Raw genomic sequence first — 24,498 nt, 5'->3', positions numbered from 1 at the left:
TCCTTAATCGCAGATCACGCGGACTTTTTTCCGCGCCAAAAATTGACCTGAACTTTAGGGGAAGAAATTATTTTATTGTTTGGAAAAAAATTAAAAATTGAATGAAATGACTTAGGATAATCTTTATAACTCCATTTTTTTTCCATTGTTAATGGATAGATCATAAAATAATTTGATATAAATAATATTATTATAAGATTATTTTATCCTTCTCACCTCTCTTTCTCTTAACCTTACTTTAAAAATAAAAAAAATTCCAATGCTTGGTACCTTAGAAAACTTAAGGAGATTGCCATCATCATTAATTTGAATCCTCAGTGAATTATTATTATTATTATTATTATTATTATTGGTTCATGAATATTTTGAGGATGCGTTTACTTATAAATGAAAAAAATATAATTATAACTAGTTTAAATATATTGTTTTTAATGATTCTTAAATAATGATTGAATAAAATTGTTTGTTATTCCAGTAAAATTGTTGTTTATCGAACAATGGAATGGTTCATTCTATTATGATCTGTCTTACTCCATTTCATTAATAATTATTTTGTTCTACGCCATCTTAAAATTTTATCTTGTATGTGGCTTAATTGATTGATGATATCTTTTTTGCTTTTTATTATTTTGAAAAAAAAACTCATATACTTAATGTGCTTATTTTCAATTTAAAGTAAGATATGTGAATCTTGTATAGATTATTTATTTTATATTAATTTTTTATTATTAATTTTATTAACATATTAAAATCACATGATTTAATTAAATATAAGTATATTAAATATATAAAGTAAGCATACAATTCTTACCCTATTGCGAATTGATTGAAATGTTGTCCCTTAATTTGAAATTTTGTCAATAAGAATATCAGCAGTACACTTGCATGTTTTTTATTTGTTTTATCTAAAACTCACATTTAGGGTGATACTACTTCTAAGTTATAAATAAAACTAAGAGGTTGGTAAAAAATATAGTAAAATACTTTGACACCCTTTCTATTTTATCTTAATCACAAATGCTTCCCTTGTATTTCTAAAATTTATACAAACCTTCCATGTTATAAATAGTTACGAAAACACAAACACTATTTGTATTTTTAAAATTTTATTTCCATTCACCCAGCCGTTAGTTACATGTATTGATGTAACATCTTAAAATTTGATCCAATGGTTAGATTAAATTAACTGAGAGATTTAATGAGTTAATTTATTTAACTAGAGGCTAGTTAGAAAGTTTGGATGGCTTGTTAGGTCCATTAACCCTAAATAAGGCTTGGAAAGGGGCTGGAAACCAAAATAATGTGCTTAAGTGAAATTCACAGACTATGCCATGGCAAACGCTATGATTTTTAAATTTCATATAACACATTCTAGTTGTTTCAGGAGTGGAATTTTTGGGTAGAGACCGATAGTAAGGCATGGAGGTTTTGGGGTTCATCCAAGGAGGTGATTTAGGCCTTTGGAGCTTGTAACCTTATAGGTAAGTCTTCCTTACTCTCCTTCCACCCTCTTATGTGTTTTTCTTCCCTTTCTTTTAAATTGTGAGAGTAGGGCCAAGTTGTAGTTGCTCTAATGGTTTTAATGGAGTCTAATGAGGCCTATTTAAGTTTTTAAACCTTAGGTTTGTTTATGGCAGTGACTAGAGTTGTTAATAAGGGGTTTGAAGTTAATAACAATGCTAAATAGCGAAGTTTAAGCTAATAAGGTTAGCTAACGGTGTTTATTTAAGCTTGTTAGAACTTAAATGAGTTAATGAAAGTGAGTGTTAGGGTTGTTTTTTCTTAATTATGCTTAATAAGGTTTAAGGCCTTAATTATAGTTAAGGTTGATTATCGAAGATTAGGCATTAATGTTGTCTATTAATTATTAATTGTATATTGATGATTTCTAAGCTCGCTGGGCTTGTTAAGAAGCTTCCTCAAAATCTAAAGTATACTCTCAAAGTGGTAACCTAAGGGTGAAGGTAACCAAGAGTTAAATTTTTATAGATAATTGATATTTATAGTTATGAGTTGTATATTATTGATTGTGATGAAAATGATAATGTAGGTGTGCAAGCATGTTGGAATTAATTTGATTGGAGTTGTGTGGTCTTACCATGTTAAATATGATGATGGCATGAGTTGCATAGAATGATTGGATGGAGTTCTATATGATTGGCAAGCATGATGTGATGATAGCATTGTAACCAATGTAATCTTAATGAACATGATTACAAGCATTTACATGAGGATGTGGATATGTTTTTAACATGATGCTAAAAATTGAGTATGAATACATGGCTTGATAAGGTAATCTTGCGCATGAATAAAATTGTTTAAGTATATGATAATTTGTCACGCAGCATGAGCTTATAATATTAGCATGAAATTTAAATATTGGTTATTTATTATTAGACTGACAATATAAGCTTGAATATAAGATAAGTTAATCAAGTTTATATTTATAACATGTTACAAAGCAACAGGAGTATGTTGCATAATCATAGATGGGTGAAAGTTCACTCAAATGAGTGAGGATGTTATGAAATCCACATGGTGTTGTCTCTACCAAGATTTGCGCACTGTGGTTGGCATATTTGATTATAATGCATTCATGTCCATTGTGTCTTGGAAATGGCATATGTGAACACACCATTTGGGATCGCCGGTTTCTTGAAGGGGTGGTATGGGTTGAGCAATTATGATACCTTGATAATTTAAAAATGAGAAATCTATAGCTCGAGAGTGGGGAGTGAGTATCTTAGACAGTAAAAACCCCCCAATTAAACAACAAGCCTAATTCGGTCATACGAATTAAGCCTATATGGTTTGATAGCCAATGAATTCAATCAAAAGATATAAGGAGATGAATAAATGTGGAATGCATATGATCATGTATCACACCTCGAAAATGAAGGGTGACTAGTATGAGATGTGAACTGTTTCACACATCCTCGTAAGCCTTAAATTATAAATTCATTCTATTTCTAAAATGCAATTAGATTTATATTGAAATTATAACACTTTTAATATTAATCATTATAACAAAGTTTCAACATGTTCGTAGAAATTTCGGCAGTACTTTCCCTTTAAATAGGATTTCTCAAAATTTTTACAATATGCTGATTCAGTCAAAATATCAAATAAATCAAGAACTCAACTCCTTTTAACTAACAAATAGTATATAAATCAAAATAAAATCATAACAATAACCTATGTGGAGCAACTAATCTTTCTTCTAAATTAAAATACACGAGTCTTAAATATTTACATCAAAAAGTAACAATATCACGCAAAATTACCACCCAGTATAGTTGTATTACCCCTTAGAGGTCAGCGATAAGATCAGCATCAGCTAATGAATCTGAGACCAAAATAAATTTTTTAATGAATGGTATCCCCATAAATAAAATTGAAAGAGTAAAAATAATAAGCTTAAATAATCATGTACAATAATTGAAAAGGGAATAACTCATTATGAGAACTAAAAAACGTCTAAACTTTTAATCATAAATGAGAGTAATTTGGAAGTACTTTATTCTATCATGCTTAAAGAAACAAATCATTCATACTTAAATCAAAATAATATGCTTGCTAACCAAAAATCATTGAAATTTCAAAAATACATGTTAATCAAAATTTAGAATTGTGAGAACTTAACAGAATAGATAACAAACGTAGATACATATTCCATAAGGATAAATAACCAAATATAGCTTATGCTGCAAAGATAAACATGGACACACAATCCATAACGATAAATAACCAAACGCAGCCTGAGCTACGAAATAAAGGTAGACACATAATTTATGAGGGTAAATAACCAGACACAGTATCAAGGCCATGAAAATCAAATGCAAGTATGAAGCCCATGAATAAAAAACATGAGGACCAAGCACATGAGACAAACTAGCTAGTTATTAACCATAGCACTACAAGTTAGCGAAACTGTCATTGGCAGTAGTGTTTTGTTTAGAGTCCTATTAGAAATTACATTTTAAATGTGTGAGAAAAGTAATTATTTGCAATAAAATTTACATTCTCAATGCCAAACTTGCATGAATTGTTTCAAATCTCAAAATTTACCAAAACAATACTTTATAGCTAATGTACAAGCTTGCATTAATTGAGTAACTAAGGAATTCCAAAATTTAATAAACAAAGATGTCTTCATCAATTTTGGAAATATATTTCTTAAGAAAAAATAAATGCTCATATCATAATTTAATTATCTTTCATTAATATTTCATAATTTCCAAAACTAACATAACCAATAAGAGTAAAATATTTTAGTAAAAGACTACTAAAAATAAATTAAATGGGATGTTGTTTACTTACTCATCGAATTTTTAAATTCTCCAAAGATATTCTTCATTTAATTATTATCAAGGTCCTGTTCTTTCACACATCCTATAAGGATATAAATAAATACACTGTTAATAAATTTTTAATTTATTACACAATCTCAACCAACTATCATCATTTAAAATTTCAAAACCAAAATTCATGCTTTAGAGTTAGTCCAAGTATTATCATTCATATTACTAGTCTCCTCCAATTTGTCTTAATCATGCCAATCTATTTTCTTGAAACATAATTTTCTCTCAAATTTTGCACCAAATGCCTTAGGTGCATTACTTCTACCCCTTCAATTTAAAACATCCAACAATTCACCAATAACCGAACAAGTTTCAAGAATTCAAATAGCTACATACAAGCTCATAATCAAATTCCTTTACAAATCTAAAGGTTAATTCTTAAATCAATAATTTCCATAAATATTCAAAAGTCAAGTTCAATTTTCTCTTACAAGCCTTTCAACAAACATCTCATAGGTACCAATATTCAAATTGTACATCTAAGCTATTCTCTTCTAATTTCACCTTAATAAATTCTTAAACATCAACCAATTCAAACAAAATTAATTTAACTCCAAAATTATGATCCATATGTATATCATTATCAAGCTTTAAGTCAAATTTTCAACTCAAACTTGAATCTACTTCTTCCTACAATGCACGAAGGATCTACACAACTACTTGAGTTTGTTCATCTCATTCCTCTTAGTCTAAGTTCGACCAACCACATGCACTCAATCAGACACATAGCCACTGCACGCCGGAGTTCGACCAGTGATAGGATCGCTCATCTCTATATCTCCTCTCAATTTCAACTCCACACACACAAATTCATAGCCATGGCATTCATCTCCTCATTTGCACACTCATCATAGCTTCTTCTCCTTTGGTTTCAATTAGTAGCATACTCATTCATTCACAATTTAATCAAGCAAGCATCTATAGTAGCTCTCATAGGTATCTTCCTTAATTAGTCATCGAGGAAGATTGAAATGAAGAGCTATACCTTCTCTAGAGTTCTTCAAAGAAGATGATATTTAAACTTGATTTTTCTTAACTCCTTTTCATTTTGGTTTTGTTGTAATTCACTTCTAATTTCACTAATTTTTTTGTTGCTATTGGCTTGGTGATTCAATTCTAGTTAGATTGAATTCTCCGATTGATTTCATTCCTTTAAGAGAATTAGATGTTGTGTTTTGGCTCTTTAATTGGATAATGCACACTATAACTTTGAATTTATACTTCAATAGTTGTTGTTATATAATTATTAATCTATCCAATCCTTATGGTGATGTCTAAATCATTTAGCTTCTGTTTAGGTCTTAAATTAAAGTTAATTGCTTAATTCTTGATTGGTTTTAAGAATTAGAACATGGTCAAGGTAAGGCAATGTCTAATTCTAGAATCAAATCATGGGTTGACATAATTTTCAGAGGGATTGTGTCTTAGTTTAAGTTACAATCACTTAGTCCCAATGATAATTAGTTATTTGCTTAATGTCAAATGAATTACAAGAATTAAATGAATTGAACTTAGAATTCTATGATGCTAAAAGTGGATTCAAACATTAAAAAACTCACTTGTTTGCTTGGTTAAATCAATCCTACTTCATTCCATATTTTCTTATAAAATTTAGAAATTATAAACACTTTAAACCTTAAATTTTTATTTCAAAATCAACATTATTTTTAACTTGTGAAAAATGGTTTATGTATTGAAAATGTTTGCTTAATCTTGCTTTCTTGGGATTTTAATAACGTAGGATGTATTCAACTACATTCTAGTTTCTTTAAGAAGTTTAATACGACTTAAGGCTTTTCAAGTAGTGCCGTTGCCGGAGAGAAACATAGCCAATCAATTTTAATTCATTCACTATTGTTTAATTTGTTTTTATGTGATTTTTCATTGATTTTCAGAGCTTAAATCAAGTTAAACCTTACTGTTTCATAAAAATTATTTTAATTTTAAAATTAAATTGGGAACAGCTAAAAATGATTTTATGCTTAGGACTAGATTTGTTAGGAAGCTACATATCTGAGCTTTGAGTCCATATTGAGAGTGCAAATTTTAGACTTAGGAGCTGTTTTGTACATTTGTTGCAAGAAAACAAGGTTCTAGAGGTCTGTTATAGAAATCCAAAATTTTGTGTCATATTTAAATGTGCACAAATTTCACTCTACTTGTTGAATTTGTTTAATTCTTTCTCATTTTATTCATTGTTGTGTTAACTTTGGTTCGTATGTTTAGCTCATCCTTTGATTTTGCCATTAACTTGGTGAAAAGATTGAAAAATTTTGACAAGATACTCTAGAATTTTATTGATTCTTATCTCATTTTATTCATTACTATGTTAGCTTTGATTCATATGTTTGGCTCATCTTTTGATTTTGACATTTACTTGGTGAAAAGACTAAAAAATTCTAATAAGGTACTTTGGAAGTAGTCTTGAATCTCGAAATTTATTAACTAACGTGTGCAAATTTTTAGGAGCAATGAAGAAGGAATTTTGACATAAAATTTTTGCAAAATAATCCTTCTTATATTAGCTATTTTAGGTAAAAATTTCAAAGGAGTTTAACTTGGGGTTTAGCTTTTGTGTAGCTCACAAACTCACTAGTTCCAAACTGATATTTGTTATCAGTTCAAAAAAGTAGACCAATTTTGAATGAGCATTTCTCACTCCCTACTCATCTGAATTGCATGATTTTTGTTTTTGAATTTTTTTTAGCATCTTAGCTTCATTTTCTTAGTTGTGTGTTTTTGCTAATTCCTCATTTTTTATCTTTAAAAAAATGAAATTTTTTTTGCTATTATGTGTTTTATTTCTAACAATTTTTCATATTTGTGTGATTTATGTGTTTTTAACTCTTTGAGTGTTTTTTTTTAGTTATTTTGGCTTATTTTAGAGCATTGCATGTCTTATAACTCTTGTTTGAAAATTAAGAAGGCATTCCTTGACTTTAAGGCTTAATAGTTGGATCTCATTGCTTCTTCCTCTATTTGTTTCATTGATAAATCTTTTGTTTTGGAAAGTATGGCAAACAATGATGCAAATAGTGATAGATATATGCATAGTCATGAGGAATCAATTCTTATTAAAAGAAGTATTAGAGAAATGGTTGTACCTAAAGATACATTTAGGCATGTGGCTTGAATATAAACTTGTAAGAAAATGTTAACTATAAAATTAAGTCTTCTATAATCAATGCCTTACCAAAGTTTTATGGACTTACAATTGAGGATCCCAATAGACATCTCTGAGTTCTTGAGAGAGTTTGTATCACAATGAAGCCACCAATGGCTAATTTAGAGAATTTCATGTATACTAATAATCACGTTCCTCGATCAATGTTATATAATATTGAAATAATAACAACCATGTGGCTATATGATGATATGCATGATTAATGTTATCTTTATATCATTTTGATATCTCTAACATAAAACTGTAGGCTATTTTAATGTATTCATCCATGTAATTAAACTACCCAAGCCTTCTACTTATGAGGAGTTATTTATCTAAGGCTACTGCACTTACTTGTAGGACATGGTTTCCCTTAAATCTCATACTATGGAGTATCATACTTCTAAATTAGCTTTCTCGTTGAACAAGTGAAAATTAGTTAGGTCTGAATTTCTAATTAAACAAGTGAGACAGTTTCTCATAAAATAAGTGAAACAATAAAATATAAATGCAAGCTATTAAGCTCTAAATAACAGCTATATCATGTGAATTTAAAACATCTACTCCTATCTCTAAGCGAACTCTCGGCTCATGTGATCACATATGCAACTCATGCTTATTCATAACATATACATTTGCTTATCAAGTTCTTGGCATGCGAAATTTCATGCATTGAATTCATGGCATGCACAATTGCAATCATCAAGTTCATTCATAGCATGCTCACATGTCATACTTATAGCATATAACTCCTCATACAACAATCTCATCACTTTTCATAATGGTATACATTTTCTTAACACGGTTTAGCACCATTCAACATCTTCACAGTCATCAAATTACATGTTAATTTTGCTTGCACATATCATAAAGTTTTTTATCAAAATTTCTAAACACTTGCACTAAACAAATTTACAAGCACCATATGATTCCTAAATAAGTTCTTAAAATCTTATAATTTAATTAAACAAAAAAATGTACAAATTAAATTTTTCCTAGTTACCTTAAACTTTTGAAAGATTAAAGATTTTTCCCCTCAATACAAGTACCTCCTTACTTAACTTGAATGGTACCAAGAATAGTCAATTTACAATTTAATCGTACCAACAATCATTAATATCTTCATTAGGATAAATTCCAACACTCTAACTTAACACTTCTACTACTCTAAACTCCAATATCTAGTATTTAAAAGTACCCATTGGGTTCATTAGTTTATCTTAACTCACATTAGTTATAATAAACCTTTAAACAATCATTAATGGCATCTAACCATCTTTAACTACCTCTATTAATGACAATTTCAAGTATTAATGACTCTCCAACTCCTAACATGCACAAAACCATAACATGCTATGTTGAAATAACTTAAATATCTTTTATTAACTCTATTTAAGTCAATAGATTTGGACCCTTAGCCCCTATGGACTAAAAATCATCTTACTCAAGCAAACCCTAACTTAAAATTTGAGAAAATGGAAGAGGAAGAAGAGAATGGGCATAGGAGGCTTATATTTAGTATTTATAAGCTTAAAAATGCCCTTAAAGATCTAAAATCTTGAGCCCTACTAGAGCTTTGTGCATTCTCTTCACTTTCTCCCTTTTTCTCTTTCTATTTTTCAAACAGATGAAACTTCACTTATTTTGAAATCCGATCATGGACCATGACGCATGTAACAAGCGCTATGGGGGATGGTATAAAGAGGGGTGCCCTCCTTTCACCCTATGCGTTATGGCTTGTGACACAGCAAGGGTGATTATGAGCTTTCCTTCCTCTTTCAGACTCGATTCCTAAGCTGCAACCACAACCCATTAGGCCTATTAGTTCTCTCATACTATCCTTTATCCTTATATCAATTCAATTTACTCAGTTACTCTCATTTAGCTTAATTAATCAGGGGTTAAATTTTTGAAATGTTACATACATAAGACTACCAACAACATTTGAATAAGGAATTCTTAATATTTTTTTGATATCTTTTTCAAATTTTAGGAAAAGATAATCAAATAATTGAAAATGAGCAGTAAGAGGAGTAGACATAAGTTCACACTCATTCATATTAAATTGATCAAGCGCCTTTAAAATATATTCCTTTTGAGAGACACATAATTTATCATATTAAAAGGCCTGCTCGATACTCTGATAATGAATTAGTTTCCTATGCATTTTTTGCTGCACAGGAGATCCCTGAGGGTGTTGAGCCTACTAGTTATTTTGAAGTTATTTCTCGTGATGATTCATCTAAGTGGTTATTGGACATAAATGAAGAAATTGAAACTCTTCACAAGAATGGTAATTGGAACTTATGTGAGTTTCCTAAAAGCAAGCGAGCTTTAAGCTATAAGTAAATATATATATATATATACATACATATATATATATATATATATATATAAAGAGAAATGGTATCCTATAGGTTTTTTTGTCCCTCACATTGAGGGTTTTTTCACATTAAATTTTCCATATCATCTTTTATCATTTTCTTTAACTTCTCTGTAATTTTCAATTATTTTATCATGTTTACTTCTGCTTATTATTTCTGCACCATAGCATCCCAAAAATTTTAACCTCAAATAACCATGGTAAATGAGTTTAAGTTAGCAATTAAAGGTAATTGGGGAATCAGTGTAGTGTGTGGTTTAAGAGGGCTAACAGGCCTATTGGGTTGTGATTATAGCTTTAGGATTAGGTCCAAAATGATAATGGACCATTTAGGCCCTAAAGAGGGAAGAAAGTGTGAGAAAGGCTAGGGTAGCTTCTCATGTGTGAAAGGCTAAAGTAGTCTTATCACATTAGTAAGCTCATTATGTAATAGCTCACAATTTAATGCCAAGACATAGGAAAGATATAAGGTAAGTGTGATCATGCATATTGTTATTAAGGGAATATGGTTGTCTGCATTATAACCTTTGTAATGAAATTATGTGAATTCACGTTATTTACCACACAAAATGCGAAATAAGCCTTATAAATGATAAATTAATATGTTTGTGAGAATGTTTAGCCACTTGCATTTTGAAATTAATTGACATGCATTAGTATTGGTTAAATATACCTTAATTATTAACAATTATACTCTTCAATATCATAGGTGCTAGCTTGTCAGGACAAGAATGAGGGAAGCAGCCCGAGGCTTAAACTTGTTAGCCTAGTTATTTTGAAAAATTTATATGTATAATTTATCATAATATTGCCAATTAGGAGATTGCACATTTTTGCTTTCTAGCATTATTTGATTCTTGAGATAAGTTGTGTATTTCAGGCTTTAGGTTGCACATATATTAAATGAGAAAATGAGGAGTGAGCAAATTTATGATGGATGATGAATTATATGATGCTTTATACAATTGAGACTCCCCTTTTGTTTTTGCTATTAAGGAGTTGAGTATTGAAAATACTGTTAATGTGCTATGTACATGTTATGGTGTATTACACAGTTGTATCGTGGATTGTCGAGTGTGGTCTAGAGTTAAGGTTAGGCTTTTGGCACTTGAATTGTAAATTGGGCACACAAGTTGTGTTTTGATTGTGAAAGGGGTAAATTTAAAAATGGGTATCTAACTTTTGATTGAGAAATGAGTTGAATGTGAAATTAATGCCATTAGATAAAGTTTGGAGAAAGCTTTATGTAGACATCTAAGTTACCTTAATCGGATGTTGAATGGAGAAATAAGATGAGTTAAAAATTCACATGGCTACTATCATTTGATAGGATCATTGTTGTCATAACTATGCAATGTGCTGTAGTATATGGCATAGTGTGGAGCGTGCTGCAATGCATTAGTTACATGCTATAGCGTACCTCTTGTCTTTTGTGTTGAATCATTATTTTTAACTAAAATGTAAATGCTTTGTAATATTTTAGTATCACATTCTTTCGTACACTTATTTTACTTAGATTCAAGGTTTATAGAAAAATATATATGTTTTAATGGTTTGAAAATTTGAGATCCTATTTATATAAAAATTTTAGACTTGGTAATTCTCTTAGATTAGTCCTATAATTACCTTTGTTTTGGGAGTATAGTATGGATTAATAAGGATGACTTTACATGTACTTCCTAACAAAAGCGATACAGTCTTTAATCGTGCCTTGTTTCATCATGGTTGCTCTTATATCCCAGCAAAACTAATCATGGGTTTTATTGCCATCCATTAGAACTCCCTTTTGTGATATGGCTAAGATGTGTGATAAACTTTATGATTTTCTACCTCTCACCATGTTTCTCAAAGAGGAATTATGGTTTTTTGCTCGTCAACATATTTAGTTGGTAAGTGCAATCCATTTTTCAAATGTTAACTTATAGTTGCTAGGACTTAAACTTCCAATGGAACTTGATTTTAAATTTATTGCAGGTTTGAATTTGGTAATATTCTGTATACATTAGTAAGAACCTTTGAAGATTATATATTGAGATGAAATTTCATAAACCTAGCAAGATTCGAGCTATCAATTTGTTGATAATCTTAAGCCTTCCTTTTAATGATCCGACAGCTCGGGCACACAATAGTTCAAGTAAGACAATGTGTTTTGTACTAGGGATGTTAAGTCATGTTGGCCTTAAGCTAAAGGCTCCTCAAGCTCTTCACACTTGTCCAACTAGGGAATTAGCTATTCAGATAAGGTTTCGTGCTTTTCATTCCTTGTTCTCTCAGTAAAATGTGTTATGAAAGTTCTCTAAGAGATAGGAAAATACATTGCCACTAGTTCAGGATGTAATGTAATAGTTGATAGCTATTATATTCTAATAGCAAAATGGGCACCTATTATGGCACAAATAGTGATCGGGACTCCTGTAGTGGTTAAAAAGTGAATTCATTTAAGAAATTGAGTGTATATAGAATAAACATTCTTGTCTTTGATAAGGTGTCTAACCTAATGCTAGCTAAAGGATGAACAAAAATTGTTATTATCTTCTTATTTAATTTTGACATGTATAGGCATTAATTTTTTATATTTACATCATCATAATAAAAATTGTTTATGTACACTCCAAATGCTTGACTAATTTATCATTACACTATTATTTTGTTGTATTGTTTGTACAAGCACGTAGTTAAATATAATGCAATAATTTCATATTTAATTAGTCAAAGTAATTTTTATGAAATTATTGCTCTATTATAACTATTGTGGAGTATAGGTTTGCACGAGAAAGTATATGCTATTTAAATGTAGGGAGGAAATAATTTCTCTTCTTTACCAAGCTTTCTTTGAGCTAAAGATTGAAGGGGAGATAATAAAAAAAAATGTAAATCTTTGAAAGCCCAAATCTCTAACTTAGCCTCATTGTCTTTGATCACATTTCTCACCCTATTGTCATTTAAAATCTCTTTCAAATCACTTTCACTTTCGAGCTCATTGCCATAGCTACTATCCTTGATTTGTTGACTTCAGTATGCTTTATTTTCAACCTTTTCGTTTTCAAAAATAGGAACCTACCAAATAGTAATATTAACTATTTTTGTATGATACCATTCATTTTTACTAAACATAATTTTATATTTATATTAATCATGTAGTCTTTTCTTAAATTTTAATGTAACTCTTAAATTTTAATGTAACTAGCAATACACAGGTCATGAAAATGTGATTTTAACTCTCTCCCTCCCCCCTGTTTTTTTTTATAATTAGAAACAAGAACATAATCCCATATAGGATGCAAAGAAAGTCAAATTACATCAAAGAGACCTAATCTTCTCATCATCCACCACCTCTTGACAAAAAGGTAATGGTTAATCAGAAGCATAGGGGCTCCTTACAAGATTTAAAGCATTCTGAGCTAAATAATGGCTATAGAAATTTGCTGCCTTATACATAAAAATTCAAAGATACAATCTTGAAATGATACATAAAAGGCCTGGCTTGATCAATTATATCCATGAAAGGGTGGTGACTAACATCATATCCTAGTTAGAAGGTTGATAACCTTTGCACAATCAATGATCACATAGATGTTTTGTAGATTAAATTGACAACATAAATTAAAACCATGAACAATACCAATAATCTCAGTAATAGTTGGTGGATAATGACCAACATTGGAAAAGAAACCAACAACCCAGTCCATATTCCCATTTTGGATCACATTTCTATACTTGGTGATACAATCCTTGCAAGAACCATCAATATCTAGGTGTAAACTATTTTCGATCGAAAACCATTGACTATTAGATCTCCTTGGAAACTTGGCCAAGGTTTTGGACTTATTCAAAAGATTCCAACAAGCTCTAGCTTTATGGAAGCTAGCCTCTATTGAGAATCCTCCTTTAGCCTTCTCATCATTGAATAAGACTTTGTATCTAAGACACCTGATATTCCAACACATATATTCAAAGAGTACATCCTATGGTACTTGCTTAGTAAATTCTCTTCCCACTTGTTTCTTCAAAATCCATAGGATTCATTATTCTCCATTAAGGGATTTAAATATGCTCCAAAGCTTAAGTTGGACAAGATCTTTCCACCATTCCACCATACCTCAGCAGATGGACAATCATGATAATTCAGCACTCATTTAATTGAATTCTTGAATTTAACCCAAAAATCATGATAATTCAACAATATTTCCTTTATCATGATCATAACTTCTTCTTATCTCATTCATAACAAATATTTTTTAAAGAATAATAATAGCATTATTTATAAAACTATCAGAAACTAATTTTTCAATAAAAATGGAGACCCAAGGCTTCAAAACTACTTTTAAAAAGTAAGGACCTGTTTGATTACCCATTTCAAAATATTTTTCTATCTTGATAAACAAACAAAAATAAACAAAAATGAAAAAGCCTGTTTAGAAATATATTTTCTATTATTTTTTTAACTTAAAAATCAGAAGATCTTTTAGATGTTTTTTTTATGTTTCGTTTCTACAAAACTAGAGGAGAGACAAAAAGCACCATGTTTTTATTAATAACAATTATATTAATAAAATAACTCATTGTTTCACTCTTTATTTCTCCAATTTATATACGTTTTACCAAATAATAATTTTAAAACTTATTTTTAAAAATTATTCTACAAAACTGTTTAATTAATAACATAATAAAAAACATGATTAAACAAGCCCTACTTTTCTCCCTAAATTTTATCTCCAACAATCCTATCCATTTTCACAATTTCTTAACTTTTTATTCACAATTTTAAATTTTAATTATAAAAATTTTAAAGAATTTAGATTATTTATAATTTGAATATATCTTCTAAAAATGAATCTAGTTTTTAAATTCATTCTATGTGGAAGTTACAGGAAATTTTTAAATCATTATTATATTTAATCCATTATTATTAAAAAAACATCAATTACTTTAATTTAAAAGTGACTTCCCTTTAATAATAATACAAGTTAATAATTTAACTTGCATCTTATTATTGATTTAAACCAGTATTTATAATTTTACGCATAAGTGCATCGCACGGACTGATACTAACAAAGAAAATTAAGATCGAAACCGTTCTCGACGCTGAGAAAGAATCGGGTGGCGAGGGCGTGGTGACTGGTGAGACCTGTAGGTGAGGAGGGTCCTGGAAGGTAAAGAACAGTTAGAACTTAGAACAGGGACGAAGCAAGAAAGATGTCATCTTCGGGAGGTAGAACACCAGAATTGAGGAAAGACGCTGTGTCAAATCGTTGGGTCATTTTCTCACCGGCCAGAGCCAAAAGGCCCTCCGATTTCAAATCCAAATCCCCCACGAATCCCAACCTGCCCCAACAAAAATGCCCCTTCTGCGGCGGTCAGGAGCATGAGTGTGCGCCCGAGATCTTTCGGGTCCCACCCGACAACCCGGACTGGACGCTCAGGGTCATCGAGAATCTTTACCCGGCTCTCAGCCGCAATCTCTGTGAGCCATTTCCCTCGAGCCTTGATTCTGCCCACGCGATTGGTAATTGTGTCTTGGATGGGTTTGGCTTCCACGACGTCGTGATCGAGACCCCGGTCCACTCTGTTCTGCTGAGTGATCTGTCTCCGGAACAGATTGGACAGGTTTTGCTCGCGTATAAGAAGAGAACTGAACAACTTGCTAGCCATGAATCAATCAAATATGTGCAGGTTTATTTCCTAATTGGATCTCTCTCCCTCCCCACTCTCCTGGGACTGTTTTATCTTCTTACGCTTCCGGGCCCAGGCGCACCGCTTCTGCCCAAAGCTCTCTCTTCTGCTTCACCTCAAATGCCCTTTGTTAGCTTTGATGTATAGTTTAAATTTCTTACAGTTAACTGTCTATAAAGTCACTCTAATTTTGTAAATTTTGACACCATCACATCTCCATCTTTGCATCGTTCTGGTAAATTTTCCCATTTGTTGCCTTTTCATCAAATAACTTTTGAATCATGAAGTTGAAAATCTTGTATTCTCGGACAGTTTTAACACTCACACACACATTTGAAATATGGCGCAGAAGGCTGGTTATGAAATTATAATAACTTAAGATGAGATATCGCCTTACAAATTCAGCTACCTATCTGTATCTTGCAATACCGTGCCCACAATACTACCTATTTTCTATGGTCTCAAAAGTCAGAAATGGCGCGAGTCTTGGAGTTTATCTGGTGCTTAGAAGAATACGATATTCTGACACAGTTGCAGCATGCACTAATAAATCACGAAACCTGTGCATGTTCCTTTGGATTTCGGAATATGATAGCGGCTGAACTATTGGCAATTGATAGATGCACATCAGCTACTGTAATTCTGATGCGCTTTTGCACTTTAAACACATCAATTTTGTTGAAAGGGTAATTACTGGCTAGTGGCTACATTTTTGTTGTTATTGTCTAACCCTTTTTCTGTGATGAAGTTACGCAATGCAGTTGTATTTAGGCTGGCCTTTTTTAGGGAGAGAAGGGGGGTTATATTCTTCTGTGTAGATTGATAATTTTCTTGCTTTTCACCTATCACGTTTAAACTTCTTTATGGATTTTATTTAATATTGAAGGTATTTAAAAACCATGGTGCTTCAGCTGGTGCATCAATGAGTCACTCTCACAGTCAGATATTGGCCCTTCCCATCATTCCTCCTACAGTTTCTTCTCGTCTAGCGAATATGAAGGATTATTTTGAACAGACAGGGAAATGTTGCATTTGTCAAATTGTATCTGAGGATCTTGTGATTAATGCTTCTGCCAACTTCATTTCACTGGTTCCTTACGCCGCCACTTTCCCCTTTGAGATATGGATTGTTCCCCGTTATCACTCTGCGCATTTTCATGAATTGGATGCTGAAAAGGTAACTCCTCCTTGCTCCGAAGTTCAATTTTTTTGGTGTCCTTTCTATATCATTGGCATACTCTGATAGATAAAACATTTGACGGTGGGATGGGGCAAAGATTTAGTATGATATTGACTTAGAAAGTTATCTTTTTTTTTTTTTTTTGGGTAAGTACTTAGAAAGTTATGTTAATTGGTCTGGATCTTCACCACCCCCGGGGGAAAGGGCAACGCTTAAAATTTCTAGTGAAAAATGGGGATACAATGTTCTACTGTGGAAGCTATTGCATCATTGACAAGTGTTTTTCCCATCACTAGCGGAATGTCCAATAATATTAGGACAGATAAATGAATGTTTTTACTTGTCTGTTACATCTATGTTAATAGATAATCCTGGATGGTCTGTATCCATATGATCCTCCTACCATGTCACAGATTAGTAATCATTTCTTGACATTCACTTGGCAGGCAGTTGATCTCGGAGGTTTGCTGAAACTCATGCTTAGGAAGATGTCCATTCAATTGAATAATCCACCATTCAATTTTATGATCCACACTGGTCCCCTGCATGGCGAGGGATCCGAGAAAGCATACATTCATTGGTTTTTACAAATTGTACCACAACTAACCGGGATTGGAGGCTTTGAGCTTGGAACCGGGTGTTACATAAATCCTGTGTTTCCGGAGGACGCTGCAACTGTTCTGAGAGAAGTAGAAATTCAAGAATCCAGATAAATCAAGAAGAAATATTCTTGAGAAAGCAAAACCCGTGATTTTTATGCAGTTATGAAGGTTAAGCTATATTTTTTTAACAGGTCTCACTCCCAGGAGCCTTAAGCGACACTATGAGGGGTTCTTCAGGTTTTACGCGTACTCTAACCATGGTTGTAAAAGCCTTGACGTATTGACCGGATCATTATGTATGAATATGAGAGGGGAGGGGACATTCATTGATCTTGAAAGGGAAGAGGAAAAGGCACTTTCCAATAATTTGTGTCTTCATTGATTGATGTATGAAATATTTTTGTTTGACGCAACTTTTGCTCTTCTCCTCATTCTTGGTGAACTGTTTTACTTTTATCCATTTTCATGGGTGGGTGGAATTCTAAGCAACTGAATGTTACTACTGTTATGCAAAATGGTAGTGATAGACGCAGTCTGGGAAAATCAGAGGCAAGTCCTTTTTTTTTGGGCGGGGGATGGGGGTTGAATATTATGACGAGTTGGATTCCAAACTTGGGCGGACTGCCAGGGGAGGGCATGCTTTCATATCAAAAAGCATTTACAAAAGTGTTTATGAATCACTCATTAATAACATCATTGTATTGATAGTTGGATTTGAACTCACCATTTTATTAATTATGAATTAATTTTTTATCAATTAAACTAATTTTAGTTGATCGTTGAGATATGTCTTGATAAATTGAACTTGTGCACAAAAAGCCAGTGAAATTGTATTTGGTCATATATTTGTGGATGAGGCTTGTGCGTTGTGATCTGGAATATCAAATCATTTTAAAACAATCTTATATCATCATTTATTAGGAATTTTTCTATAGGAATTCGTAGAAAATTTGATTTTTAAAAGGATAGATAATAATTTATAGAGAATTTATTTTTTGAAATAGTCTTATATCATCATATATAATTAAAACAAACAATGACGGTCAAATCAACTTTATAATATTACGATTTTGGCCAAAAACAAATCACCTTTATAATATTATGTTTCATGCTGGCCAAAAAACAATTAACTTGAGTGTGTTTCGTGTTTTCTTTGACCCAAGTGTTTCGTGTTTTTTGCGCCATAAAAATCGCGTATGTATATTAAATTATTAACCGAACCACCCGCCAATACAGTAGGGATGGGTGACTTCGAATTTTCTAAATTCTAAAATCTCTCTCTCTCTCCCCGTATAAATGAAATACAAAATTCTAAAAAATGGTATCATTGCGAGTAATTAATAACATGACTTATATTTCAAACTTTATGCTACACAATATCATATCAAATATAGTAAAAATGACTAATATATGCAAATAATTTACACTAACTTTATCAAATCAAAATCAAAATTAAAAATTAATTATTATCTAGGGAATTTTCATGAGTTATATATAATATGGATGTGGATTTTTTTGGACTCCTTGTGATGGACGGAGACGCCTCTAGCTATTGTATTGTCCTTATTTTTAGATACCAAAAAATATTTAGAAATAAATCCCAGTTAGATTATACTATTTATTTTTTATTTAGTATTTATCTATTTGAAGATGTTCATATTAGCCCTCGAAAATTTCAAAGCAGGCATGATTTTTAGAACAGATGCCAATGACGCAGTCCCTCCTCGTCATACAGTCACACAACAAACATATTGGGCGAATCCTCAAATATGAATTTGAAATTCCAAACCAAAATGCATTAATTGTAAAGATTTTTTTTTTAAAACCTGGATACTGGCTTAACTGATGAATTTTGACGGAATTCGCTTGAAGAAATATTTTTCTTACAAGTTTAGCTGGTAATCTTAACCAATCTATATTTACACACAAGTTAAACATTAAAGCGTGGTTTTAATTTTTTTTTCATAAAAAGATCAAATATAGTAAAAATAGACATATTAAAAGCTATATGAATCCCATCCTAATGTATAATGATACATAGGGTGAACATAATTTTTTGTCCATGTACTTTACTCACGTTTTGCTTTTGTTCCTTATGTATTTTTTGGGTATTTTAGGTCTCTATATTTTTATTTTTCATTATTTTCGATCTCTCTATGAGTAAAATATAGAAACTTTAAAAGGATCTAAAATAATAAAAAATAAAAATGTAGGAATTTAAAATATAAAAAAATATAGGAATAAAAAACAAAACATGAATAAAATATAGGGACTAAAAATTATGTTTAGCCTAATATATACTCCTCTCGTTAAAAAATATAAGTCATTTTTAATAAATTAAATGTTTAAAAATATAAGGCATTTTTAATCTTCTGAAATGTAATCATCATCTTTTTTTAAAGGTGTCCCTATTAACAATAACTTTATATTTATTGTAGAATATTTTATAAAATAAATATAAAAAAATATGATTAGTTGATAAGTAAATAACTATCTTATTAAGGATAAAATTTAATTAAAAATATCTTATATTTTTAAATAGAGAGTATCTTAATAAGCGGAGTAATATTATTTTTTTAATTTTTTAAAAAAATGGGATCGAGAAACCGGGACAGTCGCGGGCGCGAGGGATACCGATTCGAGTTATATATATATATATATATATATAAATCGGAACCCCTTAAATTTTCTCCGTGCCTCTGAAAGCTCTGCTTAGTGGCGACCCCTTCTCCAAGCTTCTCTCAGCAAAGGGTTCCGTATTTCAATTCTGCCTACGTCGTTGACCCCAGTCGCAGGGTCAGTCAAGGTCTACCTTTCTTTCGTTCTCCACATCATCTTCTCAATCATGGAAGCCGCTGCTCCATCCCCAGACAGTAGTATCCTTGTTGCTTCTTCTCATTTATGCCGTGCTAGCTTCTGTTCGGGATTTTGTTTCTTTTCCTCTAAAATATGAAATAACTCTCGTCGTTGTGATTGTGCATGTTGTGTGCTTGTGTAATTTGATCATAGGGTGTATTTGTTATTTGACTGTCTGTAGTTTGTGGTTCATGCCTTTTACTCGAACTGATGACGCACACAAACGCACACAGATACTTGTAATAGAACTCTGTAAGCATGTAATTAAGTGCACGAAACCCGTCATATTCTCTGGAAGAGATACACATTTATGCGCGTGCGTAGCAGATTACTGTTCATATGTGGCAGAATATAATATAAATTAGTCAAGTTTTATAATATATTGGAGTTGCTTTGGCTTCCATCTTGTTTAGCCTTTGGTTTCAACTGTCTTTTAGTTGTTTGAAGCTTTTTTTTGAAAAGAAAATTGTTTCCTTTACCTGAATACTGTAGGAGCTGCAGATTTATTACAGAAGTTGTCCATGGATTCTGAGTCCAAGACTATTGAAGTGCCGGGCCATGGAAATAGGGTATTCTTATGTAGTTGCTACATATTCATTTGTATATAATCTATATCATATTTTTTTTTAAGAAAAAAATATTACCTGATTCTTTTACTCTACTTCTATACAGAGTGGACCTGCTTTTTCCGCCGTTGCATCTAAGGGGTTAAGCAAACCATTTTATCCAAATGCACGCTTTGTTTCAAATGGATACCCTGCTGCTTATTGTTATGGAGGTAAGGACGTAAGGTAAGCTATTATGAGAGCATTTATATTGAGAAATTGGCAAAACATGTAGACCATGTTGATTCAACCACTTTTTCCTCCTCAAGTAAAATGACTTTTGTGGTAACTGGCATGTATTTATTTCTTCAGGGTATAATGATCAGAGTAGTGATTGGAATGGTTATTCCAGCTATGTGAACCTTGACGGCGGGATGGCTTACGTAAGTAATTCTTATCTGGACCCTCCCCCCCCCCCAAAAAAAAAAAAAAAAAAAACAAAAAACAAAGTGTGTGTATATATATATATATAATCTCAAAGCTGTAATCGTATGGTACCTCAATTTTAATCATTCTGAAACAGAAAAAATTGAGGTTATTAGGTAACACAATCTTGCAATTGATTTTTTTGTATTCATTTATTCATTTATGAACCTCTAGCCATTCCTTGTTTTCCCTTTTGTCTTAGAACTGCCATTTCTCTTGTCAATTTTTATATTAAAAAAATCACATCTAGGTTATAATTTGTTGTTACCTTTCAATGGATTTCAATAACAGGGCGTTTATGGAGATACCTGCTCTTATACGCATCATCAAGGTTATGGCTTCACACCATATGGAGTGTATTCACCTGGTTCTTCTGCTCCAGCCATGCAACATGATTCTGCTCCAATTATGCAGCATAATGGACAGCTCTATGGGCTGCAACAATATCAGTATCCTTGTCCCTATTATCAAGCTCAAGTTTTTGAGGAAGGACCTAATGCTCCAAACAAACATTGTGTCGCACAGAGGGAAATATCAGCTGCAGTTACTGTTAATCATGCCCCTTCATCAGTCGTCATGAATAAAGGAAATAAAGTCAGCCTTGTCAATGGTGATTGTCCAAATAGCAGTGCGTTTAAGGCACCTCTAACAAGTTCCTTCAGCTCATCTATGAATTCTAATGATTTTTATCAAGGCGCTAGCTTTCCATCTTATGTTCCTTTGTCAGGATACCAGGATACAAGATTTAGTGCTGATGAAATCCAATCGGGGATCCCTTCAAATGCTTTATTGTTTTCTGAGAGGCAATCTAAACATGGAGCAAGATTTGGATTATCTTCACCAATGATTCCTGGCAAAGATTTTTCATCTCAGAGTAATCAGAATCTTGCCCTCTCTCTTCCACATTACATGGTATGTTTGATCCTTCTTCCCTTATCCTGGTGTGTCCGTGCATATTGAGGTGAAGGCAAATCAGTAATCTCCCACCCCAGTGCGCCCCTAACTGACTTGTTTTGCAGCATAAAATATTTCATTTGTATGCTTTTGGTTTGAATTATTTTTTAAAAATAAGTTCGTCATGCAATCATTTTTTATTTTATTTCATCTGATTCTTGGTATAAGCGAAGCAGTGGATGCATGCTTCTTTCACTTGTTCATACCCATCGAACAGGATGGTTGTGATCTCTGTACATATCATATGTCATACAGTCGATAGCTGTTGTTTTATTTTTTGTTCAAAGTGTGGTTTGTTCGTCTAGAATCATTTTAAAACACAGCTTAAATTCTGTTGCAATCGCTGCACAATTTGCAGGGTGCAAGACCATCGCCTGGATTGGAACTGGTTTCTGGTTTCATGAACAGGATGTATCCAATCAACAAAGCGTATAACCAATATGGAAACACATGGTCTAGTTCTCCATATATACCTGCTGCTTATGGATCTAGAGCAGGGTATATTCCCAGCAGGGTTAAAGCCTCAAGTAATAATCGTGGGGGCAGTGGCAGTTGGAAAAAGAATATGGACGGTTTTAATGAGATGACTAAGGGACCTAGAGCTACGAATTCTGACAATAAAAGTGACATTAATGGCAAACCAGTACCAATGGTTCCCATGAAGCACCAGTACAATGGGGAAGATTTATTTGAGAATTATTTTGATGCAAAATTTTTTGTTATCAAATCTTATAGTGAAGATGATATTCATAAAAGCATAAAATATAGTGTCTGGGCAAGCACCCCTAATGGCAACAGAAAGCTAAATGAAGCATATGAAGAAGCCAAGGAGAAGCCTGGTGGCTGTCCTTTATTTTTGTTGTTTTCAGTAAGTATATCATATGCAGCACTCAGTTGGGTAATTTCTAGAGACTATTAATTTCACTGAGCTACCTGGCTGACCTATTCTATGTCGCTACAGGTTAATTCTAGTGGGCAGTTTGTTGGTTTAGCGGAGATGGTGGGTCCTGTGAATTTTGAAAGTACTGTAGAATACTGGCAGCAAGACAGATGGACTGGTTGCTTTCCTGTGAAGTGGCATATCATCAAGGATATACCAAATATCTTGTTAAGGAAGATAACACTAGAAAACAATGAAAACAGACCTGTAACGAATAGTAGGGATACACAAGAGGTATTTCTGCATTCGCTTGTTTTATTATATCATATGAACCACAACTCTTTCAGATTAACAATGTTTGTCCATACACTCATCAGGTTATGTTTGAGAAAGGCATTCAAATTCTCAACTTTTTCAAGGATCATCCACGCAAAACATGCATCCTGGATGATTTTGACTTTTATGAGGGACGGGAAAATGCGATGCAGGAAAGAAAAGCTAAGGAACATCAATCCCCGAGACATGTAATGTGCACCTTTCTATGCTTTACTCTGGTCAAATTTACTGCATTCGGCATGTGGATTAGATTTTTCACAGCTGTGTCTCCTCTATATTAGCTTCTTTTAAATTGAAGATATTGGGAATTGTACCATTTGATGGCCTTTCTTCCTGATCAAACCTTTAATCACCTTTATACATTTACAGGTCAGCGAGCTTGGTGACAATGAGATAATTCAGCTGCCCGAGTCTGTTGGTGGAACTTTGGCGAATCAATCAGCTCCTGCAGACTTAGCATCCACGAGTTTGGATTCAAAAGCGTCGCCATTAGAAGAGTGTGGATCGACAGGAGCTCTTGAAGACTCTCTGGTGCTAGATCCGAAAGTGGCTCCAGATGAGGTTGCCAGTGCCTGATAATTCTTTCCTTCTCTCTTGTTTTCTCATTCCAGTAGCAGGGGGATGAGTTCTTGGTCCCTGATGTAGTGAAGTATTTCGTTTGGTTTTCTGTGGACTTGTTAAGTAAGTTGAAGATATATTTTAATAAAACAAAACTCAATACATATAAAAATTGCACTAGTAGAACCATTTTTTTTTTTGAAAAAAAAGTTACACTTAATGTGAAAAATTAAAAACAAATAACGACAGTGTTACTGCACAGTGAAAGAACAATAAAGTAATAACATTGATTGTTATGGTTCATAAGCCATAACTACACCCAACTAGTGGTTATTAACCAAACGATGGACTCAGAGCCCTCGTTTGGAATAATGAAGTATTTTTTGGTGTAATGAGAATAGGAGTGAGAATGAAAATAGGATTGTAAGTAAGATTTAAAAACATGTTTGATTTGTTAATGAAATATTGATATAATTGTTATTTGATATTTATAATATGATAACAAAATATTGCCTTTGGCT

The 24,498-nt window shown here is 32.2% G+C and overlaps 2 protein-coding genes across 7 annotated transcripts; both read left to right on the top strand.

Annotated features, from left to right (window-relative positions):
• The first annotated feature begins 14,959 nt into the window (after positions 1-14,959).
• LOC129306376 (ADP-glucose phosphorylase) lies at positions 14,960-17,775 on the top strand. The gene is made up of 3 exons (XM_054946943.1): positions 14,960-15,580; positions 16,467-16,757; positions 17,207-17,775. Exons 1-3 carry the CDS (start codon positions 15,104-15,106, stop codon positions 17,471-17,473), a joined length of 1,035 nt encoding a protein of 344 aa, XP_054802918.1. The 5' UTR covers positions 14,960-15,103; the 3' UTR covers positions 17,474-17,775.
• A 2,274-nt stretch (positions 17,776-20,049) lies between these two features.
• On the top strand, positions 20,050-24,157 carry LOC129304656 (YTH domain-containing protein ECT4-like). Of its 6 annotated transcripts, none has more exons than XM_054944385.1 (10): positions 20,050-20,238; positions 20,711-20,787; positions 20,891-20,996; positions 21,136-21,206; positions 21,541-21,859; positions 21,977-22,161; positions 22,562-23,071; positions 23,165-23,377; positions 23,461-23,607; positions 23,789-24,157. In XM_054944385.1, exons 1-10 carry the CDS (start codon positions 20,208-20,210, stop codon positions 23,993-23,995), a joined length of 1,866 nt encoding a protein of 621 aa, XP_054800360.1. In that variant the 5' UTR covers positions 20,050-20,207; the 3' UTR covers positions 23,996-24,157. The 6 variants fall into 6 exon arrangements, with proteins under 6 accessions (XP_054800360.1, XP_054800359.1, XP_054800357.1 ...); XM_054944384.1 differs by having other exon boundaries at positions 21,541-21,877; XM_054944382.1 differs by having other exon boundaries at positions 20,050-20,235; positions 21,541-22,161.
• Positions 24,158-24,498: the final 341 nt, after the last annotated feature.

Source organism: Prosopis cineraria, unplaced genomic scaffold, assembly GCF_029017545.1.
Source record: "Prosopis cineraria cultivar Desert tree isolate PC_DT_omini unplaced genomic scaffold, ASM2901754v1 PC3, whole genome shotgun sequence".
NCBI lineage: Eukaryota > Viridiplantae > Streptophyta > Magnoliopsida > Fabales > Fabaceae > Prosopis > Prosopis cineraria.
Note: the sequence above shows the minus strand (reverse complement) of the source record. Positions and strands in the feature narration are given on the sequence as shown.